General features: G+C 40.2%; 1 protein-coding gene and 1 pseudogene across 24 annotated transcripts in view; one reads left to right on the top strand and one right to left on the bottom strand.

Moving 5' to 3' along the window:
* The window catches only part of STPG2 (sperm tail PG-rich repeat containing 2), a 630,294-nt gene that overhangs the window by 342,152 nt on the left and 271,964 nt on the right, over positions 1-16,178 (bottom strand). Inside the window, exon 12 of one of the 23 annotated variants that reach the window (XM_086406669.1) lies at positions 1,518-5,020. The exons of 21 other annotated variants lie outside the window; for them this stretch is intronic. In XM_086406669.1, coding sequence (XP_086262795.1) covers positions 4,980-5,020 — 41 coding nt within the window. In that variant the 3' untranslated portion in view covers positions 1,518-4,979. Of the gene's footprint in view, positions 1-1,517; positions 5,021-10,420; positions 11,357-16,178 lie in introns of those variants that run through there. One more of the 23 variants, XM_086406668.1, reaches the window with a different exon arrangement.
* Positions 7,894-9,485, top strand: LOC147370994 (DNA fragmentation factor subunit alpha pseudogene; annotated as a pseudogene). The gene has a single exon (XR_015165679.1). The product of XR_015165679.1 is annotated as a DNA fragmentation factor subunit alpha pseudogene (transcript).

A 16,178-nucleotide genomic window follows, 5' to 3' on the forward strand; every position in this document is an offset into this window, starting at 1 on the left:
AACATCTGTTGGATCACAGAAAAACCAAGATAATTCCAGAAAAACATTGACTTCTGCTTCACTGCCTATGCCAAAGCCTTTGACTGTGTTCAGTTCAGTTGCTCAGTCATGTCCGACTCTTTGGGACCCCATAAATCGCAGCACACCAGGCCTCCCTGTCCATCACTATCTCCCGGAGTTCACTCAAACTCATGTCCATAGAGTCGGTGATGCCATCCAGCCATTTCATCCTTTGTCGTCCCCTTTTCCTCCTGCCCTCAATCCCTCCCAGCATCAGAGTCTTTTCCAATGAGTCAACTCTTCATGTGAGGTGGCCAAAGAACTTGAGTTTCAGCCTTAGCATCATTCCTTCCAAAGAACACCCAGGACTGATCTCCTTTAGAATGGACTGGTTGGATCTCCTTGCAGTCCAAGGGACTCTCAAGAGTCTTCTCCAACACCACAGTTCAAAAGTATCAATTCTTCGGTGCTCAGCTTTCTTCACAGTCCAACTCTCACATCCATACATGACCACTGGAAAAACCAAAGCCTTGACTAGATGGACCTTTGTTGGCAAAGTAATGTCTCTGCTTTTCAATATGCTATCTAGGTTGGTCATAGCTTTCCTTCCAAGGAGTAAGCGTCTTTTAATTTCATGGCTGCAGTCACCATCTGCAGTGATTTTGAAGCCCAGAAAAATAAAGTCTGACACTGTTTCCACTGTTTCCCCATCTATTTGCCATGAAGTGATGGGACCAGATGCCATGATCTTAGTTTTCTGAATGTTGAGCTTTAAGCCAACTTTTTTATTCTCCTCTTTCACTTTCATCAAGGGGATTACAATAAACTGTGGAACATTCTTCAAGACATGGGAATACCAGACCACCTCACCTGCATCCTGAGAAACCTATGTGAGGTCAAGAAGCGACAGTTAGAACCATGTATGGAACAACTGAGTGGTTCAGAATTGAGAAAAGGGTATGACAAGGCTGTTTATTGTCACCCTGTTTATTTAACTTATACAAAGAGCACATCATGAGAAATGTTAGCCTGGATGAATCACAAACTAGAATCAAGACTGCTGGGAGAAATATCAACCACCTCAGACATGTAGATGATAGCACTCTAATGGCAGAAAGCAAAGAGGAACTAAAGAGCCTCTTGATGAAGGTGAAAGAGGAGAGTGAAAAGGCTGGCTTAAACCTCAACATTCAAAAAACTAAGTAATGGTATCTAGTCCCACCACTTCAAGGCAAATAGATGGGGAAAAACTGGAAACAGTGGCAGATTTTATTTTCTTGGACTCTAAAATCATTGTGGATGGTGACTTCAGCCCTGAAATTAAAAGATGCTCGCTCCATGGAAGAAAAGCTATGACCAACCTAGACAGCGTATTAAAAAGCAAAGACATCACTTTGCCAACAAACGTCTGTATAGTCAAAGCTATGCATTTTCCAGTAGTCATGCATGGATGTGAGAGTTGAACCATAAAGAAAGCTGAGAGCTGAAGAACCGATGCTTTCAAATTGTGGTGCTGGAGAAGACTCTTAAGAGGCCCTTGTACAGACCAGTCTTTTGGACTCTGTGGGAGAGGGAGAGGGTGGGATGATTTGGGAGAAGGGCATTGAAATACGTATAATATCATATATGAAACTAGTCGCCAGTCCAGGTTCGATGCACGATACTGGATGCTTGGGGCTGGTGCACTGGGACGACCCAGAGGGATGGTATGGGGAGGGAGGAGGGAGGAGGATTCAGGATGGGGAACACGTGTATACCTGTGGCAGATTCATTTTGATATATGGCAAAACCAATACAATATTGTAAAGTTAAAAAATAAAATAAAAATTTTAAAAAAGAGGAAAAAACAGTAAGGAAGGCAAACAAAGGAATAAATGTACAAAAAAAATAATAGGTTTTTAAAAATTAAAAAAAGAAAAAAATAACAGAAGAAGAAAAAAGGGGGGAAAAGGAAAACTTCACATAACTGCAAAAGCCCAATGTAGAGGCAGAGGTTTATAACAACAATGAAAAGTGTGACTGAATATACACATATACCCATAAGCAAAATCAAAACAGTCCAACAACAACAATAACAAAAAAAGAGGCCCTTGGACAACAAGGAGATCCAACAAGCCCATCCTAAAGAAAATCAGTCCTGAATATTCAGTGGAAGGACTGATGGTGAAGCTGAAGCTGGCCAATACTTTGGCCACCTGATCTGAAGAGCAGAGTCATTGGAAAAGAACCTGATGCTGGGATTTATTGTGGGTGGGAGTAGAAGGAAATGACAGAAGATGAGATGGTTAGATGGCATCATCAACTCAATGGACATCAGCATGAGCAAACTCTGGGAGATAGTGAAGGACAGGAAGTCTGGCGTGCTGCATTCCATGAGGTCACAAAGAATGGGGCATGACTTAGTAACTGAACAACAACGACAAAGATTTTTTATATATTTTTTAAAGTTAATTTGTTCCAAATTAAGCTAACAATCTTTCCCAAATCATCATCTCTTCTATTTGTTTTCATCTCAGTGCTAGTGCTAGTTGTGCTACTTGTGCTAAGTCGCTTTCAGTCGTGTCAGACTCTTTGCAACCCCATGGACTATATAGCCCACCAGGACGATAGGCTCCTCTGTCCATGGGATTCTCCAGGCAAGAGCACTGGAGTGGGTTGCCATTTCCTTCTCCAGGGGATCTTCCTGACCCAGGGATCAAACCTGCGTCTCCTATGTCTCCTGCACTGGCTTGGGTTCTTTACCGCTAGCACCACCTGGGGAAAGCTTTCATCTCGGTAACGGCAAATCTTCTGACAGTTGTTTGGACCTAAATCTCTTAAGTCATCCTTGGCTTCTCCCTTGTCTCACATCCTACATCAGGATGCCACAGTCCATCAGCTAGCTTTACCTTCAAAAAATGCCTTGACTTCTTGCCACCATCATTGTCAATACTCTGCACCAAGCTACCATTTTCTCTCACTGATATCACAATAACCTATTGATTCTACATCTGCTGTTCCCCAGTCTATAATGTACAAAGTGAACCTGCTAAAACAAATCATATCAACTACCATTTCAGAACCCTCTAAGAACCTTCCATCTCACTGTGAAGCATGACCTACAGAGAAAAGTGTCATCAAGATGTACACTACATCTCTGGGCACATATACTAATCTGCAAATCATTCTTTCTCTTAGAGCCTTACTTGTTTCTCTCATGTACCTTGAACTTGCTAGTCTCTCTTGCAAAATCTGTTCCCTGTGTCTGCAGTGTTTTTTCATTATATACCTTCATATTCTCTTAGTTCTTTTGGTCTGATTCAAAAGTTCCTTGACCCTCCTATCTAAAATTTCATATCACATTTTTCTGCTTTATTATACTGCTACACAATGTAACATACTACATACAACATGTTTTATGTTTTATCTTCCTTATTGCCTGTCTCCCTTCCTAGAATCTTAGTTCCATGAGAGCAGAGATTTTTGCATATATTACTTTATGCCCAGCACACAATATGAACTAGTTTGAATGAATAAATGAAAGTATTTACCACTAAAGTGCTCTTATCACAGCATTTATCACTAAAGGGGTTTCTAAATGACACACTTGAAGAAGAAGAAAAGTGATGGTAGAAGGAATATCTGAAATGTAAAAAAAAAAAACTAAAGAAAATAATAATTAATGGTGAATCTAAACAGCAATTTATTGCATAAGATAATATGTAAGGTTAAACAAAAGTAAAGAAAGCTAAAGCATTGTTTGGGAGAGCAAAGATCTTGATGAAATATAAATTTTATTAAGTAAATGTGTGTGTAGCAACACCAAAGGTATTTTATAAAAACGTAAGAATAGCTTGCACACCAGTAAAGCAAACAGATGAAGTAGGCTCAGGGGTAGAAGACAGTGTGAAGGCCCTGAATCATTTCCCAAAAAAAGAAAAAAAACAAAGAAATACAGAAAATTGAAAACAACAGAAAATACAGATTTTGCAATCCAGTTATAAACATAAAATCCACCTAGTTCCTGAATATGTTAGCAACAAAAGGCAACAAATAAAAGCATATGGTCAGAAAACAGTTGAAAGTAGAAGAATGAAGAATGATATACCAGACAAATTCTAACCAAAAAAAAAAAATGGCTGCTATACCTGAAACACACAAGTTAAGAGGGTCATTATAGCATGATAAATGGTTCAGTTTAACCGACAGCTATAATTGGTAGACACATAACAGTATTGATTCAAAAATTATTACATAAAAATTGAACAGACCATGAGGAGTAATTATAAAATATATCACTACAGTGGGAATTTTTGACACACTACTCAAAGTAATTAATACATTAAGCAAGATAAAAAAGACATGAAAATTTCATTAATAAGCTAATTAATCTAGCTGATATTGGTAGAGCATTACATACAACTACTGGCAAATACATATTTTTAAGTGTTAATGGAATATTTATAAAAACAGTAAGTATTCAGCTTTAAATCAAACCTCAAGAGATTTCCAAAAATGAGCAACAGATAGATCAAATTTCTAGACTACAAAATTTAAAACTCAATCACCAAAAAACTGTACAAATTTTAATAAGGCTATAAACATTTATGAAACTTAAACAGAATTTTTAAAAACTTATAGGTCTAAGAAGATATTATAAGGTAAATTAGGATATATTTAAAACTGAATGATACTGAAAACACTATAAGCAGAGAGAAGTAGCATAATAGCTTAAACTACTGTCTAAGCCACTGAGATTTCAAAATTGTTTACAGATAGAGCAATAGCTGATTAAAGTCTGTTAACAAAGACTAATAAGAACAAGTTCAAGAATATTACAGGGTAAGTGAAGTGAATGTCTCTCACTCATGTCTGATCCTTTGCAACCCCATGGACTATAGATTTCCAGGCTCCTCTGTCCATGAAATTCTCCAGGCAAGAATACTGGAGTGGGTATCCATTCCCTTCTCCAGGGGATCTTCCCAACCCAAGGATCAAATCTAGATCTTCTCCATTACAGGCGGATTCTTTACCAGCTGAGCTACAAGGGAAGCCCATTACAGGGTAAATTCATCCATAAATATATGTGCAGCATCCACTTAAATAATATCATAGATAAAGAGTAGGACACAACTGAGTGACTGAACTGAACTGAACTGTAAAGAGCAGTGGCAGCACCAAGTCCAGGACACTAGACAGTCAGAGAACTCTTGACGCCAAGGGGTATTAGTGAGAACTCCCATGAATGCCTCCATCCAAATCCAAGATCTGGCACCACCCATCTGCCTGCAGCACCCAGTGCTGGATGCCTCACGCAAGCACAAGTGACACAGGGACACAAATGCAATCAGCAGCAGACAGGCTGCACAGACACCACAAAACACACCATCTCACATGACCCTATCCATCAGAGGAAAAGAACTCACCTCCTCCCACCAGAATGCAAGCCGAAGTCGCTCCCAACACAAAGCCTATACAACACACCAGCGCAGAGACCAAAAGCAAGAAGTACAACCCTACATCCTGGGGAAAGGAGACCTCAAACCCAGCGAGTTAGACAAAATGAGAGACAGGGAAATACCATGCAGGTGAAGGAACAAGGCAAAAATCCAAAAAACCAAGTAAACAAAGAGAAAATAGACAAACTATCTGAAAAAGAATTCAGAGCAATGTAGTAAAGATGATGCAAAATCTCAAAAACAGAATGAAGAAAATACAAGAAACTTTTAACACATTTTACAAAGACCTAGAAGAAATAAAGAATAAACAATGACAACACAATTACTGAAATTAAAAATACTCTAGAAGGAATCAATAGGAGAATAATTGAGGCAGAACAGACAAGTGACCTGGAAGATAGAATGGTGGAAATAACTGCTGAAGAGCAGTATAAAGAAAAAAGAATGAGAAGAAATTAAGATAGTCTCAGAGATCTCTAGGATAATAATTGTGAAAAGCAAAACAATAAAACTTCTTTAAAAATTATTTAAGAACTATGATAAGGAATGAATTCTTAAATAGGATGCTAAAAGCAGTAACTGTAGGGAAAATAATAAATTTGATATCAAAATGAAAAAGTTAGATCCATCAATACAAATCATTAAGAACGTGAAAGTGTAATCATAGATTTATTTACATTATGTATAACTATAAAATGTATCTAATATACCAAACACTACTAAAACTCAATAATTAAAAGATAAATATACAAGTTATATTAAAAGGCAGTTTACAACAGAGTATCTAAATAGTCAAAAAATATATGCAAAGGTATTAAACTTCACTGGTGGTGGTGTTCAGTCACTAAGTCATAGCTGATTCTTTGTGAACACTTGAACTGTAGCCCACCATGCTCCTCTGTCCATGGGATTTTCCAGGCAAGAATACTGGAGTGGATTGCTGTTTCCTTCTCCAGATTAAGCTTCATTAGCCATCAGGAAAATGTGTATTAAAGACTCGATGTAATACTCCTAAAGACTAATGGCTAAAATGAGAAAAAAAAATGATGCTATGGTTTTTCCAGTAGTCATGTATGGATGTGAGAGTTGGACCTTAAAGAAGGCTGAGCACCAAAGAATTGATGCTCTTGAACTGTGATACTGTAGAAGACTTTTGAGAGTCCCTTGGACTGCAAGGAGATCCAACCCATCCATCCTAAAGGAAATCAGTCCTGAATATTCACTGGAAGGACTGATGCTGAAGCTGAAGTTCTAGTACTTTGGCCACCTGATGCAAAGAGATGAGTCACTGAAAAAGACCCTGATGCTGGGAAAGACTGAAGGCAGGAGGAGGAGGGGACGACAGAGGATGAGATGGTTGGAAGGCATCACCAACTCAATGGACATGAGATTAAGCAAGCTCTGGGAGATGACAAAGGACAGAGAAGCCTGGACTGCTCCAGTCCATGGGTCACAAAGAGTTGGACATGGCTAAGTGACTGAACAACAACAACTTCAACACTATTCATAAAAGCACTAAACTAGAAACAACCTAAATTTCCATCAGTAGTCAAATGGATAAAGAAAGTGTGATATATTATATTGAAAATGAACTAATTACTGCTACTTGCAGCAACATAGATGACAGCCTACAAATTAAGAGGTTGAGAGAAAGAAGCCAGACACAAAACAGAACCCACCATATTCAATTTTTATAAAAGTTGAAACACAGTGAAAATAAACCAATGGTGTCAAAAACCAGAACAGTGGCTACTTTGGGGCAAAAGAAGTAGGGGGTTAAGGATGCTTGTAATGTTCTGTTTCTTCATTTGATAATGGTTATATGGGTGTTTATAAAAAACCTTTGAGATATAAAGTAATGATTTTGTACTTTCTATAATGTTTTAATAAATGTTTTTATTATAAAAAGTACATGGCGTGGAAGTTACTGATTATAATCAGATAAATGTTTGTCCTCTGAAATTATAAATTTAATATTTCTGTTATTGCTTTGTAATAGTAATATACTTATAACAAAAATTACATCTATGATCCCTAAAATGCTAACAGATACACTGAACCTATGATGGGAAAATTTAGCTTTATATGTAAAGAGGCTTTTAAAATATGTTTTCAATATCCTAATATTTCCTAGGATTTCACATTTCATTACATTTCCTCAAAATACAAATCACTCTGCAGTGAAGAATAATCTGCATATATAATCTTGAATTCAGACAATGAAACCTTCTAGCAACATCAAATAATATTTTAAGAGAATCGTAACGTATTCAGGTAACCAATGCTGACTCTACAAAGTACGCTACAAAAAAATCAATTTTTATCACTCGAAATCTATTGCAATTAGAGAGCAATGCCAAGTCACTGACACACTAATGGGTTTCAAAATATTTCAAAAAGAACAAGGAAATTGCTAAGTGTTTAATTGAAATGCAGTTCCAACAATTATAGCAAATTGGGTAATATGAGCTTTCTGGAAAGCTACCATATAAAACTATCATATCATACAGTATTGAGTTTTAATAAATTTGCAGAATCATCTAGATACACTTTATATAACAATTATCCTACACTGAACTATGTAAAATCTTTTATTATATCTTCTAATATAAATTGAGTTAATTTCTATGTTCCAAGTGTTTGAATTTTAATTTAATTTTAGAACAGTGTAGCATTTCTGAAAAGGATCTGCTCCAAAAATTCAACACGGCTTGCTTGAAAAGAATATTATATCTGACTAAAACATATTTTTCATGTATTCAACTGTAGTACTCTACTGCATGGAAATGATTAAGCTTTAGGAACAGGATTATCTGAACCTAAGGTGTTAAATTGGGCTTCCCTGGTTGCTCAGCTCCATTTCCCAGCATGCCGTGGGGGGTGGAGTTGAGGAAGACTCCAGCGCCCCAGACTACCTGACTTCTCCGTGTCAGTCTGGTCCCACCCTGAAGAAAATGGAGGTGGCCAGCAGCCCTGCAGCTCCAGAACCCGGCGAGATCTGGGCTCTAAAGCAGTGTCTGCTGCGCTGCAACAACAGCCGCGAACAGCACGGCATGGCAGCCTCATGCCTCGAGGAGCTGAGGAACAAGGCTTCTGACATTCTGGCCATCGATAAGTCCCAGGCGCCAGTCACCCTGGTCCTGGAAGAGGATGGCACCATAGTGGATGACTATGATTACTTCCTGTGTCTTCCTGCCAATACTAAGTTTGTGGCATTGGCTGGGAATGAGAAGTGGACACACAATTCAGATGGAGGTACAGCTTGGATAACCCAAGAGTCCTTCCACAGAGATGAAACAGACAGCGGGGCAGGGCTGAAGTGGAAGAACGTGGCCAGGCAGCTGAAGGAAGACCTATCCAGCATCATCCTGATGTCCAAGGAGGAGCTCCAGATGCTCACTGATGTCCCGTGTTCGGAGCTGCCTCAGGAACTCGGCCAAAATCATGTGGTAGTCCAGGGGCTCCAGAACACCCTCCAGCAGGTGCTTGACCAGAAAGAGGAAGCCCGTCAGTCCAGACAGCTCGTGGAACTTTACCTCCAAGCTTTGGAGAAGGAAGGCAGCATCTTGTTGAAGCAGCAAGAGTCCAGAGCTGACCTCGGGGATGAAAGGGACGCTGCTGAGACGGGCGTTAGAAAGCGCTCCTCAGACATTATGCCTGCAAGCCAGATCCTCTTAGTGCTGAAGGAGAAATCTGCCCCAGAGCTGAGTTTGTCTGGTCCGGATCTGGAAGTGGGCAAGCACCAGGGACCCTGACCTTTGGAGGGAGACACTTGTATCGGGATTTTTTCACCTCTGCAGACCCTGAATTATAGCTGCCAATTTGCCTATCATTACATGCAGAACTTCTCTTGTAGCTCAGTTGGTAAAGAATCTGCCTACAATTCAGGAGACCGGGGTTTGATTCCTGGGTTGGGAAGATCCCTTGGAGAAAGAAATGGCAACCCACTCCAGTATTCTTGCCTGGAGAATCCCATGGACTGTAACCTGTCAGGCTCCTCTGTCCACGGGGTCACAAGAGTTAGACACAACTTATCAACTAAACCGCCGCCACCACCACCACCACCACTAATGTGTTAAACTGGGCTTCCTTAGTAGCTCAGCTGGTAAAGAATCCACCTGCAAGGCAGGAGACCTGGGTTTAATTCCTGTTTTAGGAAGATCCCCTGGAAAAGGGAAAAGCTACCCACTCAGTATTCTGGCCTGGAGAATTCCATGGACTGTATAGTCCATGGAGTCTCAAAGAGTCGGACATGACAGACTCTTTTCAACATGTTAAATTAAAACTTGAAAATCATAATTTCTGACCAAAATGTTGTAATAATTAGATATAATCGGTAGACCCACTTAAAACTGATATTTAGTGTTCATATTATGAATACACAAATATTGTTCATAGCTGTGCCACTCATTTCACTGTCTTTCCTGGTCCATTTTAAGTTCTTCGAGAACTTTTCTTTCTTCTTTGCTTTTCCATGTATTTAGCATGCCTATGCTGTGCAGTGCTTAGTCACTCAGTCATGTCTGACTCTTTGCAACTCCATGGACCACAGCCCACCAGGCTCCTCAGTCTGTGGGGATTCTCCAGGCAAGAATACTGGAGTGGGTTGCCATGCCCTCCTCCAGGGGATATTCCCAACCCAGGGATTGAACCCAGGCCTCCCACATTGCAAGATTCTTTATCATCTGAGCCACCAGGGAAGCTCCTAGCATGCCTATAGACCCTATTGATAATATAAAATATCATCTATAACTCTTCTATAGTCAAGCATAACAGGTAACTTATAATATTCATTTTATTCCTGGAGACACTACTCTTGTTTTGCCCTTCTGCTAAGGTCTGATGCTTGGCTGCCTTCTAGGATTTATCTGTAGCAATATCCTAGGAACTCCTTTGTCCTTTTTCTGTATTGAATCCTGGATCTTGTGTCTTCTGAATTCATGGCACCCTTGCCTGGGGGTACACATACTCTGCTAATTTGTTGAAAAAGTGTTTAGGGAAGATAAATTTGGTGAGAACTTACGTATCTGAAAACCTCCTTTTTTTTAACCTTCATGCTAGATTGATCTTGTGGGTGAGAAGAGAATTCTGGATTGGAAATTATTTTCTCTGGGCATTTGAAAGGCATTGTGCACAGTCTTATAGTTTCTAATGTTGCTGTTGAGAACTAGAAAGTATTCTAATGTTTAGACATTGTGTATAAATTGTATTTTTCTCTTTTCCAAAACACTGTAGGAAATTCTATTCACACTCATTTTCACAAAATCTCATGATGTGAGTTTGCTTATTGACTGTGCTGGACACTCTATGGCATCTTCAAATTAAGAAAATGCACTTTATTCAATATCCTGTACTCTTACACTTCTCCCCAACCCTAATGCTAATATCACATTATTCTCAGAACATTCTTTTCATTTTGCAAGGGTTTTTCAAGGACTAGTATAACTTGTGTCTGGTGCATTCTGATTTCTTTCAACCAACAAGACAACACAAGCTGTGATGAACATGTAAGCTAGACAGGAACCCAGGGTTAGTAATCTGGCCAGTGATATAGCTGGTACTGAAGTGAAGTGAAATTGCTCAGTCGTGTCCTATTCTTTGTGAACCCATGGTCTGTAACCTACCACCCTCCTCCATCCATAGGATTTTCCAGCAAGAGTACTGGAGTGGGTGGCCATTTCCTTCTCTAGAGAATCTTCCCAAACCAGGGATCGAACCCAGGTCTCCTGCATTGTAGGCAGATGCTTTTCCATCTGAGCCACCAGGGAAGTCCTACTCAGAAGTAAAATTACAACAGATGGAGCTCATATTCAAACCCCCAGATTTGTTTCTTTTTTCTTTCTTCTTTAAGATTCACATGCCCATAGTATATACTGCGGAAGACATCCATTTCCCCTCAAGTCTCAGATTTGTAGATGCTGTGGGAGGGACAATGGGAGTAATTGTTTAATGACTACAGAGTTTCAGTTTTAAAAGATGGAAAGAGTTCTGAAGATGGATGGCAATAATGGTTGAAGAAATGGATGTATTTAATACCACAGAACTATACACTTAAAATGGTTAAGATGATCAGATAACATTAATTTGTTCAATATATTTACAGCTCACTTAAAAATAATCTATAAATTTGTTTATACATTTTTAATATTTTCTTCTACCTATTTTCCATTTCTGCCTTTAAACTCCTGGAAGCAAAAAATATATTTGTTTGTTTGACAGAACTTTCCAAAGTTGGGGCGGGGGGAGACATCAAGGCATAAACTCAAAAAACAGTGTATATATGTATCAGGATAAATATATAGAAAATCATACCTAGGTTCATCATAGTAAAACTGTTATAAACCGAAGAAAAAGAAACATATTTAAACTATCTTGAGAACAAATATACATTATCTTCAAGGAAGCAATAGTTAGATGGACAATATTTAGGTGATTCTGAATTCTATACAGAAACAATGGAAGCTAAAATACAATTGAATGATAATTTTCAAGTGCTGAACAATCACTGTCAATATTTAAAATTTAAAACCCAAGTGAAATATGGAAGGGAAAAAACACAAAAATCAAATAACTAAAATGTCTTAACCAGCACTAATGGAGAAATCTCAAGTCCTATATACAAATAAATTAGAGATATAATGACATCAAAAGAAGGAAAAATTGAGGAATGTGTTCACTATATTGAGTAAGCAAATTCTGATAAGCAGAATTTTAAATATATCATTCCAAGATTCCTATCTCCTGGTTAACGAAACAAACACTAATCTGTCAACTACTATGAAGGAATTTTTGTTGATGTAATTGAAGTATCAGTCAATGGATCTTCCCTGGTGGATCAGTGGTAAAGAATCTGCTTGCCAATGCAGGCAATGTGGGTTCGATCCATGGGCCGGGAAGATCCCCTAGAGAAGGAAATGGCAACCTACTCTAGTGTTCTTGCCTGGAAAATCCCATGGACCGAGGGGCCTGGACAGCTACAGTCCACGGGGTCACAAAGAGTTAGACACAACTTAGAAACTAAACAACAACTGATCTTAAAATATGGAGATTATTGGATGCTGCTGCTGCTGCTAAGTCACTTCAGTCGTGTCTGGCTCTGTGCGACCCCAGAGACGGCAGCCCACCAGGCTCCCCCGTCCCTGGGATTCTCCAGGCAAGAACACTGGAGTGGGTTGCCATGTCCTTCTCCAATGCACAAAAGTGAAAAGTGAAAGTGAAGTCACTCAGTCATGTCCAACTCATTGCAACCCCATGGACTGCAGCCCACCAGGCTCCTCCGTCCATTGGATTTTCCAGGCAAGAGTACTGGAGTGGGGTGCCACTGCCTTCTCTGGATTATTGGATGAACCTGACCCAATTAGGTGAGTCCTTTAAAAGTAGAGTTTTCTCTACCTAGTGGCAGATGAGGCAGTCAAATATCTGAAGCACAGTAAGATTTTGATATGCCTCTCCTAGCTTAAGGATAGAGGAAGCCATGTGCCAAGGCATGCAGGCAGGTTGCATTCAACCAGAGCTCAGAGTAGCCCACTGGTTGACTGTAGCAAAGAAACAGGGACCCCAATCCTAAAACCATGAAGACCTTAATTCACAGCTTGAATGAATGTGGGGACAGATATTTCCCTGGAACCTTCAAGTAAGAGTCTAGTTTCACCAACACTGATTTTTTAACCTTTTTGAGAGGTTAACCATATAACCTCAATGAGATGTCCAGACTTCTGACCAACAGAACTGTGGGCTAATATAGGGATTTGGTTTAAGCCACTGAGTTTGTGATAATTTATTATATACAGCAATAAAAAACAAACACACTAGTAATGTATAATGTTTAGACCCACAAGACATCATAAAAAATAATATACCTTAAGAAGACTATTTGGGAGGCAGTCTTAAGATGGCGGAGGAATAGGAAGGAAGACCACTTTCTCCCCCACAAATTCATCAAAAGAACATTTGAATCCTGAGCAAATTCCACAAAACAACTTCTGAATAACGGCAGAGGACATCAGGCACCCAGAAGGCAGCCAGCCCATTGTGTTTGAAAGGAGGTAGGACAAAATATAAAAGATAAAAAGAGAGACAAAAGATGTAGGGACAAATATGTCCTCGGAAGGGAGGCTTAAAAAAGAGAGATGTTTCCAAACACCAGGAAACATTCTCTCTGGCGGGTCTGTGGCGAGCCCTGGAATCTCAGAGGGCAAAATAATCAGGAGGAAAAATAAATAAATAATTAAAACCCACAGATTACGTGCCTAACAGCAACTCCCAGCAGAGCAGCAGCCCAGATGCTTGCATCCCTACTAGCAAGCGGGGGGTAGACAGGGAGGCGCGGGCTGCATTGCTGAGGGTAAGGACCAAGCATGAATGCCCCAAGGGAAATCTGAGGGTTTTAACTTGAGATAGCAACCCAGACTGTGATATAGCTATTCCGTGAAAAGCCCTAACACAGTGGAAGTGAGAAAGAGAATTAAGGGACTAGATCTGATAGACAGAGTGCCTGATGAACTATGCACAGAGGTTCATGACATTGTACAGGAGACAGGGATCAAGACCATCCCCATGGAAAAGAAATGCAAAAAAGCAAAATGGTTGTCTGAGGAGGCCTTACAAATAGCTGTGAAAAGAAGAGAAGCAAAAAACAAAGGAGAAAAGGAAAGATATAAACATCTGAATGCAGAGTTCCAAAGAATAGCAAGGAGAGATAAGAAAGCCTTCCTCAGTGATCAGAGCAAAGAAATAGAGGAAAACAACAGAATGGGAGAGACTAGAGATCTCGTCAAGAAAATTAGAGATACCAAGGGAACATTTCATGCAAAGATGGGCTTGATAAAGGACACAAATGGTATAGGCCTAATAGAAGCAGAAGATATTAAGAAGAGGTGGCAAGAATACACAGAAGAACTGTACAAAAAAGATCTTCATGACCCAGATAATCATGATGGTATGATCACTCACCTAGAGCCAGACATCCTGGAATGTCAAGTGGGCCTTAGAAAGCATCACTATGAACAAAGCTAATGGAGGTGATGGAATTCCAGTTGAGCTCTTTAAAATCCTGAAAGATGATGCTGTGAAAGTGCTGCACTCAATATGCCAGCGAATTTGGAAAACTCAGCACTGGCCACAGGACTGGGAAGGTCAGTTTTCATTCCAATCCCAAAGAAAGGCAATGCCAAAGAATGTTGAAACTACCGCACAATTGCACTCATCTCACATGCTAGTAAAGTAAAGCTCAAAATTCTCTAAGCCAGGCTTCAGCAATACATGAACCGCAAACTTCCAGATGTTCAAGCTGGTTTTAGAAAAGGCAGAGGAACCAGAGATCAAATTGCCAACATCCGCTGGATCATGGAAAAAGCAAGAGAATTCCAGAAAAACATCTATTTCTGCTTTATTGACTATGCCAAAGCCTTTGACTGTGTGGATCACAATAAATTGTGGACAATTCTGAAAGAGATGGGAATACCAGACCACCTGACATGTCTCTTGAGAAATCTGTATGCAGGTCAGGAAGCAACAGTTAGAACTGGACATGGAACAACAGACTGGTTCCAAATAGGAAAAGGAGTTTGTCAAGGCTGTATATTGTCACCCTACTTAGTTAACTTCTATGCAGAGTACATCATGAGAAACCCTGGGCTAGAAGAAGCACAAGCTGGAATCAAGATTGCCAGGAGAAATATCAATAACCTGAAATATGCAGGTGATACCACCCTTATGGCAGAGAGTGAAGAGGAACTAAAAAGCTTCTTGATGAAAGTGAAAGGGGAGAGTGAAAGAGTTGGCTTAAAGCTCAACATTCAGAAAACGAAGATCATGGCATCTGGTCCCATTACTTCATGGCAAACAGATGGGGAAACAGTGGAAACAGTGTCAGACTTTATTTTGGGGGGGCTCCAAAATCACTACAGATGGTGATTGCAGCCATGAAAATAAAAGACGGTTACTCCTTGGAAGGAAAGTTATGACCAACCTAGACAGCATATTAAAAAGCTGACACATTACTTTGCCAACAAAGATTCGTCTAGTCAAGGCTATGGTTTTTCCAGTGGTCATGTGTGGATGTGAGAGTTGGACTGTGATGAAAGCTGAGGGCTGAAGAATTGATGCTTTTGAACTGTGGTGTGTGGAGAGGCCCTTGGACTGCAAGGAGATCCGATCAGTCCATCTTAAAGGAGATCAGTCCTGGGTGTTCTTTGGAAGGACTGATGCTGAAGCTGAAACTCCAATACTTTGCCCACCTCATGTGAAGAGTTGACTCATTGGAAAAGACCCTTATACTGGGAGGGATTGGGGGCAGGAGAAGGGGATGACAGAGGATGAGATGGTTTGATGGCATCACCGACTCAATGGACATGAGTTTGGGTAAACTCTGGGAGCTGGTGACGGACAGGGAGGCCTGGTGTGCTGCAATTCATGGGGTCACAAAGAGTCTGGCATGACTGAACGACTGAACTGAAATGAACTGAAGCCACCACCAGGCCCGCTCACAGAACAAAGGACTGAGCAGAGCTAGCCGGCTGAGCACCAGCCCACCCCCTCCAGAGACAGGCAGGCAAGGGCAGCCAGAGCCAGAAGTGGGCAGTCGCAGCCCCAGAGGCATCCTATACCAAACTGCTAGCAGACTTCATTGCTAACCAAGACTTCTTGGGATTCTGGATGGTCGACCTCCCCTGGGAGGGTCAGAGCCAGAGATCAGCTCTCCAGAAGAGACACACAGCACACCTGAGAATGCGTGCCCGT

This window comes from Bos grunniens, chromosome 6 (assembly GCF_055505025.1).
Source record: "Bos grunniens cultivar Pamir isolate PY7600 chromosome 6, Bosgru_T2T1.0, whole genome shotgun sequence".
Lineage (NCBI taxonomy): Eukaryota > Metazoa > Chordata > Mammalia > Artiodactyla > Bovidae > Bos > Bos grunniens.